The 20,009-nt window shown below is 50.6% G+C and overlaps 1 protein-coding gene across 6 annotated transcripts in view; it reads right to left on the bottom strand.

Moving 5' to 3' along the window:
- The window catches only part of STRBP (spermatid perinuclear RNA binding protein), a 518,214-nt gene that overhangs the window by 120,990 nt on the left and 377,215 nt on the right, over positions 1-20,009 (bottom strand). For all 6 annotated transcript variants that reach the window (XM_086921075.1, XM_086921077.1, XM_086921076.1 and 3 more), the window contains one exon: positions 14,670-14,804. In XM_086921075.1, the coding sequence (XP_086777201.1) occupies positions 14,670-14,804 (135 nt within the window). The remainder of the gene's footprint in view (positions 1-14,669; positions 14,805-20,009) is intronic.

Here is a 20,009-nt window from a genome sequence, read left to right as displayed (position 1 = left end):
CCCCAGAAGAGAAGCGACTGTTCGGACATAAACGTACCTTTTTGAAATTCATATCGCCAGCTTTTGCTGACTTTGTTGGCGATCTCTTGACAAGAATGCTTTGCACTGTATGGTGTCTAGCATCGCTCCCAGAAAGGGAATTGTTTGACGAGGACGTAATTGTGACTTGCTTTCGTTGAGAGTGAGTCCTAGCTTTGAGAAGAGATGTAAGCATGTTGATATGGCATCGTTGGTTACCTGCTGAGAAGGTCCCTTGACTAATCAATCATCGAGATAAGGGAACGCCTGTATTCCTCGAGATCTCAGAGATGCTGCCACTGGTGCGAGTCACTTCGTGAATATCCTTGGTGCCGATTTCAGCCCGAACGGGAGAACCTTGAACTGATAGTGGATGACAGCCACTATGGAAGTATGCGTCCTCCAAATCCAGAGAAGCTATAAAATCCCCTTCTCTGAGTCCGCTTAAAACCTCGGCAAGCGTCACCATCCGAAAACTGTTTCTTTAAAAACCTGTTGAGCCAGCGAAGGTCGAGAATAGGGCGCCACTCTCCTGATTTTTTCTTTATGAGGAAGAAACGAGAGTAGAACCCCATTCCCTTTTGAGATGATGGAACCTTTTCTATAGCATTATTGTGGAGCATTTTTTTTTTTCAAAACCGTGTTTATTAAGAGTTCAATCAAGATTCAGGACAGCCCTCCACAGTCAGGAGGAGACTGTCAACAACACAGACAGAGAAAGGCATGGTAGTGAACTCAGAGTTTTATGGAAACAAAGGGGCACGCCCCTAAACCCCCCAGCCCACCCATTCCCAACAGCATCCCCCAACACCCCTTCCAACTACCCACCCCTTATCCCACCCTAACCCAGTGCACGTGATCGCTAGTCAGCAACAGGAGACGGAAGCAATGTCAGAGTTGGCTAATAGCCTAGGGCCCGGGGTCCACATCAAGGGCCAGCACATCATCAATGTCAGCTGGGGGATCGAGGTCCAGACCCCTGTAGTCTGCCCACCGCTTCCAGATCTTATAGTGTTTCCGGGGGCACCCCCTGGCCTCAAACACGGGTAATTCTAAACCCATCAGATAGTCTAAACCTGCCCTCCACGCACTCAGGGGGGGGGCACGTTCGCACTTCCATGCATGGGCCAGGTCACGCTTAGCCACCACTAGTCCCAACAGCAGTAGGTGGCGCTTGTAAATGTTACCCCCAACATTTTCCAGAATATGAAGGAGACCCAGCCTAGGGGTACGGGGAACATCCCACCCCAGCACTTCCGACAGGCAGTCCCACACACCCGCCCAGAATCGGGTCAGCCTCTCACAGGACCATACGGTATGGAAAAGCGTCCCCCTCTCAGCACCACACCTCAGACATTCAGGGGCAGCTATGAGGCCCGCACGCCACAGCCGCTCCCTAGTATAATAGGCCCTATGGAGGTATTTAAATTGAATGAACCGAAGACGGACGGCTATAGCTGCACTCCGAGGGGATTCGAGGGCCTCCCGCCAATCATCATCATCCAAGGGGCCCACATCATTCTCCCAGGCAGCCTTCAAAGTCGAGAGGGAGGGGGAGCAGTTGACGACCAGGGAGCGGTATATCTGGGAGACTTTCTTGTCGCCCAGGTCGCCCATAAACAATTTAGCCTCAAGAGGACTAAAGTCGGGGAGCTGTTCCAACCCCACTAGGCTGGGGCCAAGGGCATGTCGGAACTGAAGATAGCGAAAGAATTGGGACCTGGACAAATTATACTCGGAGCTAAGGTCCTGGAAGGACTTAAGCGTGGTTCCGTTGAGAACATTACCGAGGGACGAGATCCCGATCGCGTCCCAGCCGCCGAACCCGGACAAGGAGGCCAGCTCTGGTAGTAGACCGTTATGCCACAGCGGCGTCTCGGCCGTCAGCCTGCCCCACCACCCCATGCGGCGCAGAGCCTGCCGCCAGATCGCGAAGACCACCTGGGTGACCCTTGGCAAGGCCCTCCTCCGCCTGGCCGAGTACAGCAGGGTGTGGAGAGTGGCACCGCCCATCAAGGAGTGTTCCAGTGCATAGGCCGGATCGCTACGATCCCCGTACCACCACTCGTTGAGCACTAGAAGGTGGGAGGCCTGGTAATACGATAGCAGGTCCGCGGACGCCAAGCCGCCACAGTAGGTAGAGAGGAAGCAGGTACGCAGTGCCACCCTAGAGGCACCCCCGGCCCACAGAAATCTGCCCAGCACCGAGTTGACACCACGGAACCACTGCGGGTCTATTTTATACGGGTGATTCTGTAGTTGGTAGAGGAGCCGAGGCAGGGCCACCATTTTGAAAATAGCCGACCGGCCATAGATATTGAGGGGCATACGCGTCCAGGTCTTAACGTCAACCTGGACCCTGTCCCACACCGGCTGGATGTTACGATCCCATGCCACAGCAGGCGAGGCCGAGAGGTAAACGCCCAGGTACTTCATGCCGTCGACCGCCACCTGAAGAGACGCAGCCCACTGGCAACTCACCGAGGCACCCCCCAGAATCCACAGGGTTGACTTGCGAGGGTTAAGAAAGAGCCCCGACGTCTGGCCGAACTCCCGCATTATGTCGAGTACACGAGGCCCTGTACGGTGTAAGTCGGTCATGAAGAAGAGCACGTCGTCCGCATATAGGGCAATGCGGTCCGAGTGGCCAGACCCCCACACAAAGCCCCGATAGAGCGCGTCCTGGCGCACTCGGGCGGCCATAGGTTCCATGGCCAGCGCGAAGAGGTACGGGGAGAGGGGGCACCCCTGACGAGTGCCCCTGGCCACGGGGAATCGCGCGGAAATCGCCCCAGAGACGCGCACAGAAGCGGTGATATCGGTATAGAGTAGCTTTACATAGGAGACGAAAACCGGACCCAGGTTCAGTAGTGGCAGGAGGGTAAGGAGGTAGGTCCAGCTGACCGAGTCAAAGGCACTATCTATGTCAGCCAACAACAGCGCCGCCTGGTCCCCAGTCGTCCCGATCGCGTCAATCGCCGCCTGCGCCCGCCGAATGTTGTGTCGCGTCGCCCGGTGCGGCATGAATCCCGCCTGATCCGGGTGGACAAGGGCCGATATGTGAGGAAGCAGGCGATTCGCAAGCGCCTTGGCCAGGAGTTTGGCTTCAAAATTAATAAGGGAGATGGGTCGGTAGGACTCGTGGCGCTCGGGGGGTCTGCCTGGCTTTTGAAACACCACAATCTCGGCGTGACGCCAGTCCGGGGGGAGGCTACCCCGCTCCCGAGCCAGTTCCAGTGCCCGCCTGTAATGCGGCCCAAGCTGCAGGTGGAATTTCCGGTAGAATTCACTGGGGAACCCACTAGGCCCAGGTGCTTTACCCGCATTGAGTTGACCCAGCGCGTCACCCAATTCCTCAGCTGTCAGGGGGAGATCCAGGGCATCGCGGACCTCATCAGGTACCGCTTGCGGGCGGACCGCCGCGAGGTAAGCCTCAATGCCATCGGGGGAGAGGCTCTCGCGAGGGGCATACTGACGCTCGTAGTAGCGCGCGAAGCTCGCAGCAAGGATCGAAGGGTCTGTCATTGCTACCCCCGCGCCGTCGACCAGCCCCGGTAAAGTGATCGGCTGAAAAGTCTGCTGACACAACCGGTGGAGCATGGTGCAGGACTTGTCGCCCCACTGGTACACCCTACTACGCGTAGCCAGCCACGCCTGGCGGGCCTCATCCAACAAGACCGAGGAGTAAGACTGTTGTGCTTGTAACAGCAGCCGCAGCGTCATATCATCGGCCGCCTCCCTGTGTCGTGCCTCCCGCCTTTCCACACTCTCCGCCGCAGTGGCAATACTTTCTTGTCGGGTCCGGCGAGCAGAAGCGCACCAGGCAATATCGACAGCCCTCATGGCGGGTTTCATGGCCTCCCACACTGTCACTGCATCAACCTCCTCCGTTAGATTGTCCCGCCAATAGTGGGCGATCGCACTGCGCAAATGCCGAGAATAGCCCGGTTGCTGCAGGTGCCATGTAGACATCCGCCACCTGAATGGTTGGCGCGCCTTGCAAAGGTCAATTTGAACCGCCACAGGGGAGTGGTCGGACAGCCCGCGGGGCCGGATCGCCGCCCCCTTTACTCTATCAAGGAAGGTCCCCGGTACAAATACACAGTCTAAGCGTGAGAGGGAGCCATGCACAGCAGACACATAGGTGTATTCTCGTCTCTCTGCATGAAGGTGTCTCCACACATCCACCCATCCAAGGCCATCAATCATTGCACTCAGCTTCGTAGGCGAGGCCGCAGCCGCGACCCCCTGCCTCCTCTGCCTGTCCAGAGCCACATCCAACACATCGTTCCAGTCGCCACCAATTACCGCCAGAGAACGGGGAAGTTCGGCCCACAGGGTAAACAGTCGCTCCGCAAGGGCCCACTGCAGCGGGGGAGGGGCATACACACTACCAAGGATTACGGGCTCCACACCAATCTTCCCTTGCACAAACACAAACCGGCCCTGCGGATCGAGCCACTGACGCTCATGGGTATAAGCTAGTCGTTTATGAACCAGGATGGCCACCCCCCCTCGAGCCCCTGCATGAAACACCTGGTGGAAGCCAAACCTCTGTAGGCTCAGAGCCTTCGTACCCAGCATGTGCGTTTCCTGGAGGAGGAGCACGTCAGCTAGGTCCCTTTTTGCCCAGCGGAGCACAGCCCCCCGTTTGATCTTGTCCAGGAGCCCCCGGACATTCCAACTCAGTACGCGCATGAGAGCAGTAGATGGCACAAGTCGTGGGGCGTCAGCCATTGTCCCAATGGGTCCGTGTCCACAATCCCCGCAACCCAACCCAAACTCCCAGCCCACCAGCCGCCGACAGCATACGAAACACGTGCATCCCACAGAACACATTCCCAACCCCCGCTACCCCACTAGTCCCAACCCGATCCCCCAACAACCAAACACCCCAGAACCCCCCTCCCCCACCCCAATACCTCAATAAACAATGAAGCATCTGTCGCGGTATACGGTACTTCAGACCCAAAACACAGCGTCTAAAGCCAGTCATACCAATGGATCCCAACTAGTCCCCCCTTAAAACCAACCAGGCACACTCCCAGAACCACCCCCCAACCCCATCCGGAGGAGGCAGCCCATAAAGTGCACCCCGAACCCACTCCAGGGAAACAGCAACATCAGTAGTAAGGCACCACAAACCAAGGGGTGTCAGACCGCAAGCGTCCACACCCCCACCAGGAAAGGAGTCAATACTGCACCAGTCAACGGCTGCTCCATCGGCCAGAGTTCAGCAGCCACGGGGTAAGGACATCGATGAGAGGCCGCCAGTAGGTAGCCCCGGCCTGCGACAATCCTGAGTCTTCGCCAGGCTATTCTGTGTCAGGTTGTGTGTCCCCCAGCAAGGGATCCCGGGACAGGGACCTCCGTCGGGAGCGGGATTTGCGATGGCGTTTCCCCTTGGCAGGCGGGTCGCTCCGGTCCGGCGAGGAGCCACGTGGCGACCCGGAGTGCAACCCCGGCTGGACGTGTGGGCGAATCCTGACAGTTTCATCAGTCCAATTGAAGACGGCCTCCGGTGTATCGAAGAAGAGAGTCTTTGAGTTGAAGACCACCCGGAGGCGAGCCGGGTACAGCAGCGAATACTGGATCTTGAGACCTCGCAGCTTGGCCTTTGCCTCCAGAAAGGAATGCCTCTGCTGGTGAACCAGTTTGGTGTAATCAGGGAATATCATAATCTTATGGTTGTCATAGAGCAGCGTGTCCTTGAGCCGCGCTTCCCGGAGAATAACATCCCTGTCGTGAAAGTTAAGGAGCCTTGCGATGATCGGGCGGGGTCGCTCCCCAACCGGCGGTTTCTGCGTCAAGGTGCGATGCGCGCGCTCCACCACAAAGCAGCTCGACAGGGCGTCCGGGGGCAGCCAGCTCTCCAGCCACCGAGACAGGAAGACATCCATGGGCCCTTTCTCACAGTCCTCCGGAAAGCCAACAAAGCGCAGGTTGTTCCGTCGCGCCCGCCCCTCGGCATCTTCCACCCGCAGTGCCAAGCCTCGTTGAGTCTGTTCCATGTCGGCAATCTTCTTCTTAAGGACGCCAACATCACCCTCCACTGTCGTGACCCTGGTCTCCGTCTCCGTTATGCGAGCGACTGCGTTGCGGAGGTCCTGGCGCAGAAGCATCACATCGGCTCCCACCGCTCCAATTTTCGCATCTAACATATCACGGGACTGGTTGATGGCCGTCAGCAGCGCCGCGTTGTCCGGTCCAGCACTCTGGCCCCCGCCAGCCGCTCCAGCACTTCCACCGGGGCCGGTAAATTTGTCGATTGGCCCAGTCTTTGTGGCGGCCGTGCCCCTGGTCATGGCGGCGGCAAAGGCGATCTACCAGGAGCACGCACCTGTAGGGGGGTCGCACCGCTCGAGGGTCCCTCGCTCAGGCCCCAGCCGGGGCGGCCGAAGCACACCAGTCCACTCAGGATCTCGCCGTCGCCGAGCCGTCGGTCACAGGGAGGGACTCAGGTCGTGCAGCCCCGCCAGATCCCAGCGCATGTAAGCCTCTCCCCAGGTGTCCGACTCCTCCGATCTATGCCAGTGGAACCAGCGAGCCCCAATGTACGTAGGGGCACAATGTCCTGCACCTGCTCCTGCACAGCTCGGCGGTCCCCACAGCGGGCCGGCGCCCGGTCCACACCGGTCTCACCGGCGCCCCCGGCTCGTCACGGGCACTGGCCGCCCCCGCCCGACTCGCCTCGGTCCACGAGGGCGGAGGGTGCGGCGCGCACCGACGGCCTGGCACCGCGGTTGGCTGCAGTGAAGAGCGCCGTGCCCGCCGGCAGCAGAATGCGCCAAAGGATGTAGGGCGCTGCAGGCGCCAACAGCGGAGGGTCCCAGGATCAAAGGGTCCACGATGTGCGGGGGCCGCCAAACTCGAGGCCCCGGCTCCGCCGAGGTCAGGAAGGCCGCAGCTCCGCCAAGGCTCCCACAGAGGCACGGGCCCCCACCGCTGGCAATGTGGGGAGAGATAGGGCACTCCTCGATGGGCCGCTGGTAGTGGGTAGCCCCGGAGCGCCGTCCGGGAGCGGCGCCGTCTGCCCCGGGTCCGGCCCGGGCACGCCAAAATTGAGGCCCCGGCCTGTCCGACGGGCACCAGGCCGCTCGCTTCACCCACTCGCCTCTTCGCGCCAGATGGTCTCCGCGCTTCGTGTCGGGCACCGGACGGCTCCCAGCGACGTCCGCTCGGGTCTCCTCGGTCGTGGTACACTCCGTAGGGTTCAGGGACCAGGATAATGCCAGGATAAGTGTCGGGCCGGCGGGAGCTCTAGCAAGCCACGTCCGCCATGATCGCCCGCTAAGCCACGCCCCCATTGTGGAGCATTTTTAAGGCTTCTTTGAAAAGTAAATGAAGACGAGGGGGAGGGGGACCCTTGGGCGGGGTAATAGGTGGTCGTTTGACGAATTCCAGGATGTGACCCTTGTCGACCAGATCAAGAACCTATTGATCCAAAGGGATTTGTTGCCATTGTTGAAGAAAGGCTGAAATCTTTCCGCCCACAGGGAGGGAAGTAGGGAGGACTGGCGTCCTGCTGGACTCATTGCTTCCTATTGGAATCGCAACCCTGATTGTTTGAATGCTTTCGCCCGCCCTGGCGAGAGAAACCACTTGAGGAAGATTGCCTGTAAGACGATTGGCTGTATGGCTGTCTATATTGCGTTTGATATTGTCTGTTTTGTTGCTGGTATCCACCTAGAAGTAAAACCACGACCTCTAGCCCCTCTGAACGATCCACGTTTGTATTGGAGAGCAGCCAAAGACTTTGCTGTATCCGTCTTTATGGCTAAAAGTGTTTCATCTATATCTATATTCCAAATAAGGAATCACCATCATAGGCCATGTCCAATATTTTTGTTTGCACCTCTGGCCTAAAAGATGTAGCTTTAAGCCATCCTGCGTCTGAGTACTGCAGCTCCAGCAAGCTGCCTAAAGTGGGTATTTGCATTATCTAGAGCACAGTCTATAATCTCGGATGCCGCTCGCTCTCCTAAGAGAATTTTTTGCGCTTCTTGTTTACAGGTTTCCGGCATAAGTTCCAAGAACTCAGTCAGGTCTGACCACATCTGGCGGTCGTAACGACCCAGTATGGCCAGTAAATTTGCTGCTTTAATGGAGGCGCTGCATTGGATGAGAACTTTTTCCCTATGAGGTCCAACCTCCTTCCTTCCTTATCTGGCGGCATTGAAATTGGCGTAGCCAAATTCTTGGATCTTTGCTGCGCAGCCTGTGATATGACTGAATCCGGTCAAGGATGACCGATCAGACAAGATGGAGTGTTTGGAGGAGCTCGGTACTACTCAATGCGCGGAAGAACCGCAGGTATAGAGGCAGGCGTCTTCCTTATCTTTATCCCTTCATTCCAAATGTAGTCAATGATGGGGATCGCTCTAGTCACCTTCCTGTATTCCTCCTTGAAATCATGTAAGAAGCAATCTGTATGTTCAATTGTGACTTGTAACTGAAATCTTGCTGCAGCACGCTGCACTAGGTTGTGAAAACCGCTGATGTCCTCTGGCGGAGAATTTGACTGTTGAGGAATAGGTGGTGAAGGGATGGGAATGACAATCGTCCCAGGGATCCACATTGCCAGCATTGTAGGTTAATTCTCCTCCTTAAACACTTTCTTCGTCTGAAGAAGAAGTATCATGGTGCGTATGAGGAACTGCTCCAGGTTGTGATGGAGAACTAGGAACATCCGTTTGTGGCAGAGAGACTGGTACTTCAGTAGGTACAGGAGGCAAATCAGAAGCGGTTGACACTGGAGGAAATCTTTGCCAGTAATCAGCCAGCATGGCTTAAAGATCTTGGATGAGTGTAGGAGGCAGATGACTTGTCTCTCCTGGGTCCGGAACCCTTCTGGGAGGTCTATGATATGGTGTAGAGAGGTGCTCCTGGTAGTATTGCTCCTGGTAGTCCTCTTCCTCATCGTCCTCCTGACACTTTATTTGAAGCTCAGAGGGGTGGCGAGCAATGCGGATGGTCTCTCATCATCTTCCTCCTCAAAGTCGTCATCCTCAACATATGTTTCCAGGATATCAGATGGAAAGAGAGGAGAAATATTACTATAATCCTGTCTATGGTCAGTCTTCAATTGGAAATGAGTGTAGGAGATAGGTTTGCGATACTGGAGGAAACGCCGTTGACAAAGTACTCGTCGATGGGCTCTTAGTCGTCGATGGGATAAACTTTATTGAAGCAGTCTTCGTCTACGTTGTCGTCGTCGGATTCTCGACAAGCTCAACGTCGACGCTGTCGTCGACAGACTTAGAGAAGGAATCCTTCGCCACCATAGACTTTAGAAGTAGAGATCTTAGAAGATACAATAGGCGAAGATAAGGAAGTAGTGGAGACCGTAGCTGTAGACATCGGGGCAGCAGAAGTCACAGAAACCGTATGTGAGGAAACCAGAGAGAGGGTCTTTATCTTGGTTTTACTCACAGATCTGGTGGTTGAAGGCCTACTGGAAACCTCAGGAGATGAAGACCGCTGTGACCCAGAGGAGATTTTCGGAGACCTCTGTAACTGGTCAGAAAATTCACGGGAAGACTTATGATGTTTCCTTTCCTCGCTGGAAGAGCTTTCATGAGATCTAGCTCTCTTGCTAGATGTAGAGGCCTTGTCATCCTCCTCAGTCGAGGAAGATTTCAACCATAAAAGAAGCCTGGGTTCCCTGTCCCTAATAGTTTTAGCAGGGAAAGTCCGGCAGATTCTACAATCCTTAACATGTTTAGGATGTAGGCAGTAAATGCAATCCTTGTGCTGGTCGTCCATATGTACAACAAGGGGTGGTGAGGGACAGAGTCTCTGAAAGCATGCCGGGCCGAAGAGGCTGAAATGCCAGAAACCGGTCCCCGGTAGCTTGTCTCCTTTCTGGTAAAGAATTGGCTTGGTAGTTTAGTCTGCCCTGTTCCCATGATGCACTGGGCCAGGGACAGACTGATTTGCATATAGCCAGGTTCTGAGCTGGGATGGGGCAGTGAGATAAATAACGGTGATGGATCAAGCCCTGATCTTTGGACTGGGTAAGAGTGGTCTGCTCAATTCAGACACTCTGTTCATCACCACCCCCTTTTGTAAATCGATTTTGGCCACTATAGGTGTGGCAGGGTATACTCAGACATGAGTCCCTTTCTCACTGCTCCATCAGGATTCAAGCAAGCCGGGCCGAAGAGGCTGAAATGCCAGAAACCGGTCCCCGGTAGCTTGTCTCCTTTCTGGTAAAGAATTGGCTTGGTAGTTTAGTCTGCCCTGTTCCCATGATGCACTGGGCCAGGGACAGACTGATTTGCATATAGCCAGGTTCTGAGCTGGGATGGGGCAGTGAGATAAATAACGGTGATGGATCAAGCCCTGATCTTTGGACTGGGTAAGAGTGGTCTGCTCAATTCAGACACTCTGTTCATCACCACCCCCTTTTGTAAATCGATTTTGGCCACTATATGTGTGGCAGGGTATACTCAGACATGAGTCCCTTTCTCACTGCTCCATCAGGATTCAAGCAAGCCGGGCCGAAGAGGCTGAAATGCCAGAAACCGGTCCCCGGTAGCTTGTCTCCTTTCTGGTAAAGAATTGGCTTGGTAGTTTAGTCTGCCCTGTTCCCATGATGCACTGGGCCAGGGACAGACTGATTTGCATATAGCCAGGTTCTGAGCTGGGATGGGGCAGTGAGATAAATAACGGTGATGGATCAAGCCCTGATCTTTGGACTGGGTAAGAGTGGTCTGCTCAATTCAGACACTCTGTTCATCACCACCCCCTTTTGTAAATCGGTCGTCCATATGGACCCTCTTCTTCTCACAGGTCCTACAAGCTCTAAAAAGAGCTTTCTTGTCAGACATCTTGAATAAAAGTTGAAGAAACTGAGTAGGCACTCAGGGAGTCTCTCTTCTTCACGATGTGCGGTGAAAATCTGAGGAGCACTGCCTCTGCTGGGAAGGTTCTAGAGGGTGCTGATAGCTGATTGGTTGGAACTATTTTTTAGTTCTTTTCATATAATGATGTAGATAGGCTACTAAGTTTTAGGCCTATGGACTTTTCTTTTAGCATACTACTGTTTTTTCTAAGGCACTGCTTTTGTATTTTTACCGTGGGACTCTCGCCTCGGCGACGGGGAAGGACTCAGGCATGTGAATCTATGAAAGATAATCCAATACTGGATAAATGCCCTATGTCCAAAATGTCAGGGCTGCTGCCAAGGCAGCGGAATCTAAAGTGCGCCATTGCACTGGGGCAGAGGAGTGCTTCTTACTCCTATCCCCTAAAACATGGCCCCAAGGAACTAACAGCCTACACGTTGCAGCTGACGCTACTTGCCGTGCAGCTGGGATGCAAAGGAGGCCTGGGCACTCACTGTGCCTGCTGGACAATTGCATAAAACTTTGCAGGTGCTCACATAGATGCAGCGCAGCTGTGAATAGGCAAATAGGTCATGGCACAGCTGGCCCTCGGGCCTCACTGGGGCTCTCCAAATACATGTCCCCATTATTGCAGTTGCCCACTGCCATGCGGGGCAACTGTGAAAAAGGCCACATGGGTGGGAAACCACGGGACCCTCTGCGCCCTGTAACAATAATTATGCCCCTCGTTGGAGCCACACTGGCTCTCAAACCAAACATGCCCAACATTGGAGCAGCTCGCAACGGAGGGTCCGCTCAGGAAAACAGGCATGGTGACTTCACTGGCACCACTCTGCACATCTCCAGCCCCCACTCATCGGGACTCGCTGGGCAGCATCACTCTGTCTCCTCTTGCGTCACGGGGCTTCCCTCGCTCATGGGAGTCCCGCCGATCAGCTGCTGCATCTCTCCTCACTTCACCCGAGCCCCCTCCTGGGACCCGGGACTTGGATGTGGAAGTCGCAAGGCTCCAGACCTCCTCCTGAGCACGTCCCAGAACGGGGTGGGCTCCCGGCTGGGTCTTTAAATGCGGCAATTCTCTTCCAGCCTCATTTCACTTCCGCTTCCGTCCACGCCCACAACCAGGTGGGCGCGGATCGCGATTTCTTTTCTCTTCGTGGCGGCAATGAGAGGTAGGCTCCCTCTCAAGCAGGCAAATGCGGGGTGGGCACCCGCTATTTAAATACACGCATAAGTGGGGTGGGCACCCGTAATTAAGATGGAATAAGCGGGGTGGGCACCCGCTGTTTCCAGCATCATGGGGGAATCTCTCACGTCGGGATTCCCTCTCAAAGGGCGGCAGCTCAGCGCTGCGCAGCCCACATGTTCTCCTTCTCCTTGCAGCAAATAAGAAAACCCAGAACAGCGCTCACGAGGCGCTATGATCACAAGAAGTCCTGGAGGTCCTTAGGAATTAAGGGGGTAATGCTGGGCCCAGGGAGGCAGCCCTCATGGCGATTCCTCCTGGGCCCCAGCAGCAGCACGCCCAGCAAGGTCAGGAACAGCACAGCATCATGGAAGAGAACAACTTCATGGGGTCACAGCCCCTCTACGTATACCCGCATTTCCTGTGTCTGTAGAGCAGGGCATGGGGAACCAGAAGCAACTGGTTCAAGGGGGATTTGGAGCACTTTGTTTTGCAAGCCCCTCTCCACCTTTGTCAAGTGGGGGCTAAGTGATCAGACACACCACAGGGCGCGGAGCCAGCATTCACCAGGGCAGGCACCATCCTATTCAGAGTCAGGGGATTACCCCTCCCACTACTCCTAGCCCAGATGTCCTATTCAGCCCAGCTCTGACTCACCCTGCCCCTCCAGGAGCCACACACAACTCCCAGCCCCTGCAATTCACATCAGTCAGGCAGACACAGAAATGCCAACTTCTTAAAGTGGCATTTCTCCCATAGTCACAATAAATCTGTGCAGACCATTGCGCAGCATTTATTCTCACAATTCCATACATACAAAATTTGACCACGCTGCTCCTCCCATACCATGAATTACCACTGACACACACTGATCAGGGAATCCCCAATGCATTCCTATGGGAGGGCAGGCTAACCTTATCAAATGTACACAGAGAGCGCACACACTTTACACTGGACCACAGTGCTAAAGTGCCCAGATGCCTAAAACCACCAACACCATGCCCGAACTTAAGGCAAAAAGTTTTGGGCTGAACCTGACAAAAGTGCCAAGTCCAACAGATACAGACAGTGACATCCTTCATTAACTCTTCAAAACACAGAAAACCAGCAAAAAAACAAAAAAGCTTGATGAGTGCCCATCCTGCAACTTTTACTGCTGGTGAGCATGCCACTCACGCCTTTTTTTAAATAAACAAAATACAGGGAGAAGGATGCAGAAACCTTACTAATTAAGGGCCAGAAGTAGGTAGCCCAATACCAGTCGGTAACGGCCGAAATTACTGAATTTCGGCCGTTACAGACGGGTATTGGGATATTGAGATGTAGGTGGCTACATTTCAGATTCGTTAATTTACTGAATCGGTAATTTAAGGAATCAGTAAATTATCGATTCCTTATAATACCGAATCGGTAAATTACCGAATCTGAAATGTAGGGAGCACTCAAATGAGTGCATTGCATGATTAAGGATTTTTGTATTTACCACCAAATAAAAGTTGGTTGTAAATATCAACAGCCTTTGAAAAAGCAAATTGTGCCTTTTTCAAAAGTGCCATGTGGAAGACATACATGTCCTTAGGGCATGTATGTGTGTCACATGTGCACACATTCACTATTCAGGGGTGCAACAGGGTGTCAATGTGACACCCTCCCACCCTTGAATGTATTCCCCCATTACCGAATCGGTAAATACAGATTCGGTAATTACAGAATATTACCGATTCGGTAAACTTTACAGAATACTTACCTACATACCATTTACCGATTCTAAAATACCAAATCAGTAAAATTCGGTATTTTAGAATCGGTAAATGGAACTTACCTACATCTGGCCCATAGTGTCTAAAGTCAATTTCTGTTTGATAACATTAATTCAAAGTAAATGGCAGGATCGAAGAATGTTGTTTGAATTTCTTTGACTTACTGAATAAAAAAACCAAAAAAAACCAAGGATTATTATTAATAGATTTAAATTTTAACTTCACACATCTGGTACATTTTTGCCCAAAATCTTAATTTACCAAAGAAGATGGACTCCCACTTCAAGTTACTAGTAGATGGACAGATTTATTATGGAAACTAGCGATTACGATTGCATCCCATGACACTACCTGGACGGTCGGTGCTCCGGTAGAAGCAGGAGATAGGCTCATTCCCCAATTGGTGTACCAGAAGTGGATGAGACAAAATCCAGTCATACTTCCTGTCACCTCAAATACTGGAATGGCCACTCAGTCGCTGATCCAAACACAAATAACACTGGCAACAAAGCCAATGGATGAAGGGGCAGACCATTCCTGAACTCCAAGTGTGTTGTTTGGTGGCCTGATGTAACATTTGAATGAAACACCAAATAAGCAGAGACTAAAATGGCCTGCTCCTAAAACCCCTATCTGTAAGTCATTTAAAATATATTTTATTAATCACTTATGTGATTACAAGCGGATGGGAGGCAGCTAAAGACGACTCTTGTGATGACAGGGGTAAATACAATATGTCACAAGGATTACTTAGTATCACTAAGTCCAATAGAACCCAGACATATGGCCCAACAAGTACTCTAAAGACAGACATGTAAGTTATATTCCTCACATTAATTCAAAATTGCAACTCACCTCCATTATAAACCGTTTATCATGGCTTCCACCTGTTTCTGATATAAGTTCATACTTGAGACCTCTTCTTTTTTCATTAAGCTCCATCACTGGGTTTTTCCCACTTGCTGTTAGAATTGGACCCTGAGTTCTCACCTAAGCAAACATAACAAATGATTTGCATTAGGGACAAATCAATTACTACAATAAGAAATAAAAATAGTTGTCATGGTTTCGGGATCAACCTTTCTGCATTCGTTTAAATTTCTGCCAATATGCTATTTCAAATAAAAATAAAATAATTCATTATACTGACTATAGGAGTTTTCGAATAATTTCTTACAATGATTAATGGATATAAACTAATTTTTTATTGTACATTTATCAAAACCCCCTTCCTTAGAACATTTGTTAACTTTTCACCTGCATCAGCCCCCTTCCTTGGAACATTGATCACCTCAAGGCTGGATTATGGTAAATCTCTGTACTGGGGCCTACTTGCCTATCGCCTGAAGACATTACAGCTGGTGCAGAGTGCTGCTGCCAGGCTTTTACTGCTTCTTCCCAAGAAAGCCAACATTCAACCAGGCTTAAAGGAACTGCACTGGTCGACTACAAAAGAACGTGTGAGATTCCAACGTTTGGTCCTGGCAAACAGATGTTTACCACAAAGGCCCTCAACATTTGCCAAACAGATTCACACCTTACCAATCAGCTCAGTCTCTTTGTTCATCCAATTCCGTTGCATGTAGTAATTCCTCACTTCAGACGGAAAAAGTGAGGTGGTAGCTCCATCTCTTTTCTGGCTGCCAGGGAGTGGAATGCCCTCCAAGTTCAGCCCCATGCTTCCAGGGACATTATGACCTTTAAGAGACTTCTTCATACCTGGCTCTTTGGTTCTGCTTTTTAGTACTCTGTTATTTGGGATCACACTTGCCACTTAGTGCTGGGGCACTCAATTGAGTAGCTGTTGCACTTTACAAATCTTCAAATAATAAATGATATCTAGTCTGTAGCCTCTTAGGATCACTATATTATCTTCAAGTAGGGCACAAAAAGATAGTGAGATCTATTTATTATTAAGCACATATTACAATTACACAGGTTAAGCAAATATGCAGAATAGTAAATATATTCTGAGCAGCACTTGGAGAGCTTCAGCCTCCTCACACATGCCCTGGTCTCATGCCCCTCAATTGTGATGGCAGTAAACCAGTCGAATTAAAACATAAAAGTCTAGATCTTAGCTGAGAAATACAGGGGAATATTTGTAACATTATGTTAGTGTGTTTTTAGAGCACTTCAAATCTTTGCAAGCCCTTGTGAGTGCTTCACAGGATGTGAAGGAAGGCAGTCAACTATTCCAGTCTGGTGCCCTCTGCGAGGAGCTATCAAGTCCTGGTAATAAATACCAAGCTAAGATCACCTTAATGATGGCCTTGACTAAGGCTTATTGCCAGGAGGCATTGAACGGATATAAATGGCTGGGTTTGGAAACAATGAGTCGGACCTAAAGGAGAGGAAGTCCTAGAGAATGGATCCTTGGGTGTGGAAGGGACACTGCATCCAAAATATTTTGTAATTAGTGGCATTAGATAAAAACTATTTGAGGACGTCTACATTGGCAATGTGGCCTTTTAATATTGCTTGACGATTTTGTAACAGTATTTTAGAACTTTTCAAAGCACATGCTTTTTTTTTCTAAACTTATGTTTAATACTTTTCTTCAACAGATTTCACAACACCATAGAGTCAATAAAAGGAAAACAGTCAAACTCCTAAGTTCATAAAATACAATCAGTACATATAATTTCTATACGGCATTACAAATCCCTTGAAGCATAATCTCTTTTCACATGTGTTGATCGTGCCAGAAATAAAGTATAAACAGTAATGTACATTTCAGTAGTCCTGTAATTCAAGGTGACCAATTATTTGGTGGTTCTATTAACCTATTCAACATCTTTGCCTATTCAGCCACAACTTCTGAAAGTTTCTCTTTCCCACAAGGTTTCAAATATTGGAACCAATGCAAACATTTCTGGGCAAAGATGATGCAGTTATTGTGGTGTGTCTCAGTGAAGATGCCTACTGAATGTTTATAGGTTGGACTCTGCTGTAATCCAGGCATATATATATATATGACATTTCACACGGTTGAAGCTTGATGTCACCAACGTCAGGCTTCATGCTGAAATGTGGGGAAAGGAAGTCCGGAGGATGCCCTAGAATAGATGCTGCGGCAACAAATGATGGACAGAATGCTGGCTGAATCAAACATTCACCCCCAATTATGAGATCTGGGTTAAATCCATTGTTCCTTTGCTCACTACACCATCTCAGTTTGGACCCAGCCAAATGCAAATCAGTCTTGACCATGCTCCACATGGTAACAGTCCAGCCGGAACTGCCAAGCTGACTCTCCATGGACCGGAAACCAGTATCCTGGGACTGGATTCGGTGTAACACCCCTCATCAGAGAGGCTAGCTTGAATACAGTGGCCCACTGAGCAAGGGACGACGTGGCATTCCATCCCATTTAGGGCGAAGAGTGCTGCACCAACAAATGATGGACGGAATGCTGAATAAATCAAACTTTCATCCCCCCCCCCAGTCAAGAGATCTGGGTTAAATCTATCATAGGTTCCTTAGCTCACTACACCACACAGTTAGCAGAATAGATGCAAGCACCACGAAATACCTCAACCATATTGGTCTAGGAGATGAAAGATAGTTCAGAGCTTAAGATGATCTTGAAATTTTGTCACATGGAGGACCTTTTTGGGGTGTGGTTTTGGGCATAAGGAAATAATTACCATGGATGCAGGAAGCTATAAACACAGCAAGTCAGCGCAAAAGTAACATACACTAGGAAAAATTTCTGTTAAAAAAAATGCACACGCAAATTTTAAATACTCCGACGCAAGACAGGCCATGGCACAACAAAGAAATCGCTGTCTTATACATTGACAATAAATAAATCATAAATTATGACTTCAGGTCCTTTTTCCCTAAAGTGAGCAAATTAGAGAATGCATATTCCAGTTGTCCAACTTGATTTTAAAAGCATAAGGGGACTGCTTTTAACTTTTTCCAAATATTCCCCTCTTTTTATATATATAAAAAAATATAATACTTTTAAATAAACAACAAAGTCATACTATGTTTTTTTTCCCACTGCATCTCCTGTGGTTGCATCAAACTTTTTTCAAACCTCGATTTTTAAAAGGCCCCTACAGCAATAGAAACCAGATGTGGTGGTTTCGTACAGTCACTTCTACCGGGAGTTTGAGGGGTCTGGAGAGGGAGTGAAAGGAGGGAAAGAATTAAGTTAATAAGAACTACGGATTGAGGATCAAGATAAAATTTACTTAACAGTAACAATGGTTTTCCAGTGTTTGTATCTTTCAGAGTCACATGCATGAAACATCCCTGCCAACTGTCTCGTAGTACATTTCAAAAGAAATGTAAGACAAATCATAGTCCTGCAAGGTTTCAGACCTACTCACCTCAATGTTGAATACTAACTGGGATAATACTATATTCACTTGCCAGAACAAAGGTAGCCAACTTATAAGAGGACAAACTATGAAAAGTCCTTTGATGAACTCTTTAAAGGGTATTAGCACAGGGATGGTTGGTTCCCTTCTCATCTGAAGCGAGAAACTGCTGGGAGAAGAACCTTAATAGAGGCGTGCTTCAAATCTGCAAGTACCAAATGTAGAAAGTGTGTCACTGAAAGGATAAATCCCTTTTCACACCAATTACAAAAATATCAGTACTTTGATTTATAGACCTTGTTGGTGGAAAGAAATCAGGACTAATACATTTTGTCTTGACAGTTCTGTTATTCCGTTCTGGAGACAGGCTGATAAGAACAATGATGCTTAATGATACTGGATTGTGATGCACCCTTTCATCATGATAATAGGTCTGCTACGGGTGGTAGCTTTGCATGTGGAACCTTTGAAAGGAGAAGCATCTCTGTGTACTAAGTTTGTTTAGGGCACACCAGGGCTATCATATTTATGCAACAAAGCTCTCTCTGCATCAGAAGCACTGTTAGGAAGGGCCTAAGAGGTGTAAAAGCATAGGCAATGGTCCTTGACCATGCTATTGAAAAACATCCCCCCCCCCCACCCACCCCCCCCCCCCTCTAACCCTGATAGTACATGCCTGCTGTACGAGTTACTTACCTTCGGTAACGATGTATCTGGTAGAGACTTTGTCGAGCCGTAGATTCCTTAACTTAGAATTATCCCCAGGCGTCAGACTGGATCTGGAATTTTTTTTGCAGCAGCACCTCTAAACCCCGGAGGACGGCATCTCACGGCCCAACCTGACGTCGTCCACGGATGTGACATAACCAGAGCCTACCTGGCGGACCTACACAAGGGAGGGTGGGAAGGCAGCAGCAAGGAAGCGAAGGACAAGAGGCAGGGACTGAGCAATGTCCCAGAAGCGCAGGCATGAAGCACAAGACACACCAAGTGCAATACTCAGTCACAAGACAGCGACAATGTCGGACAGCAACCCGCTGAAGCACACCGAGACGGACCACAATGAGGAGAATGCATGTAGCAGACAGCTACGGAGACAAAGCAAGTGGCGTGGCTAAGACGATAAAGGGACTGCCCAACAAGGCAACCTGGAGGCCAAGGGGACGAACGCATCCAAAGGGAGAGAGAGGCAGGGCGCAGCAACCGGGATGACCCTCAGAAGAGGAACAGTACCGCAGGCACCGCAGACACAGATGAGAAGGAAACCTGAAGGAAAAAGAGACACATTCAAAGGTGTGTCATCCAAGGCACCGAAGGTGCCTACAGGAACCGTGAAGAAATGCACGCTGAGCTTTGGAGAACAACCTCAGATCTCTGGAACCACCACCTCGGACTGTGAGGAGAAAAGCACCCCCAAAAAAGAGAGGAAGTGTTTAGTACATGAACAGGACAGACAATACCCGCAAGAAGAAGAGCATTCAGAAGAGGAGGCTCAGCCCAGGGAGCAGAACCCTTTGAACCCTTGTTGCCAAAGCAGCATGAAAAAGCACAGAAGTTTACTATAAAACACGCAAAAGAGAAACGCTGCTGTGTAGAGCGATTGCAAACCTGAGCACACGGCACCCAACTGCTCCCTGAAAAACAGGGATAGAGGACCAGACCTCGCAGAAGCGAAGAAACACAGAGGTGTAATAAAAAAGGCTACCCAGTGGTCATCAACATGCGGGTATCTATAGAAAGGGTGAGCCATGAGACCAACGCAGCTGTGGGCGCTATAGCAGGAACCCGCCTAATGCACCGGTGGCAGGTTGGTAGCCTCAGAAGAAGCCAGTTGAAAAACACTGAAAAGACATCCCAACTG

The sequence above is a fragment of the Lissotriton vulgaris genome, chromosome 5 (genome assembly GCF_964263255.1).
Source record: "Lissotriton vulgaris chromosome 5, aLisVul1.2, whole genome shotgun sequence".
Classification (NCBI taxonomy): domain Eukaryota; kingdom Metazoa; phylum Chordata; class Amphibia; order Caudata; family Salamandridae; genus Lissotriton; species Lissotriton vulgaris.
Note: the sequence above shows the minus strand (reverse complement) of the source record. Positions and strands in the feature narration are given on the sequence as shown.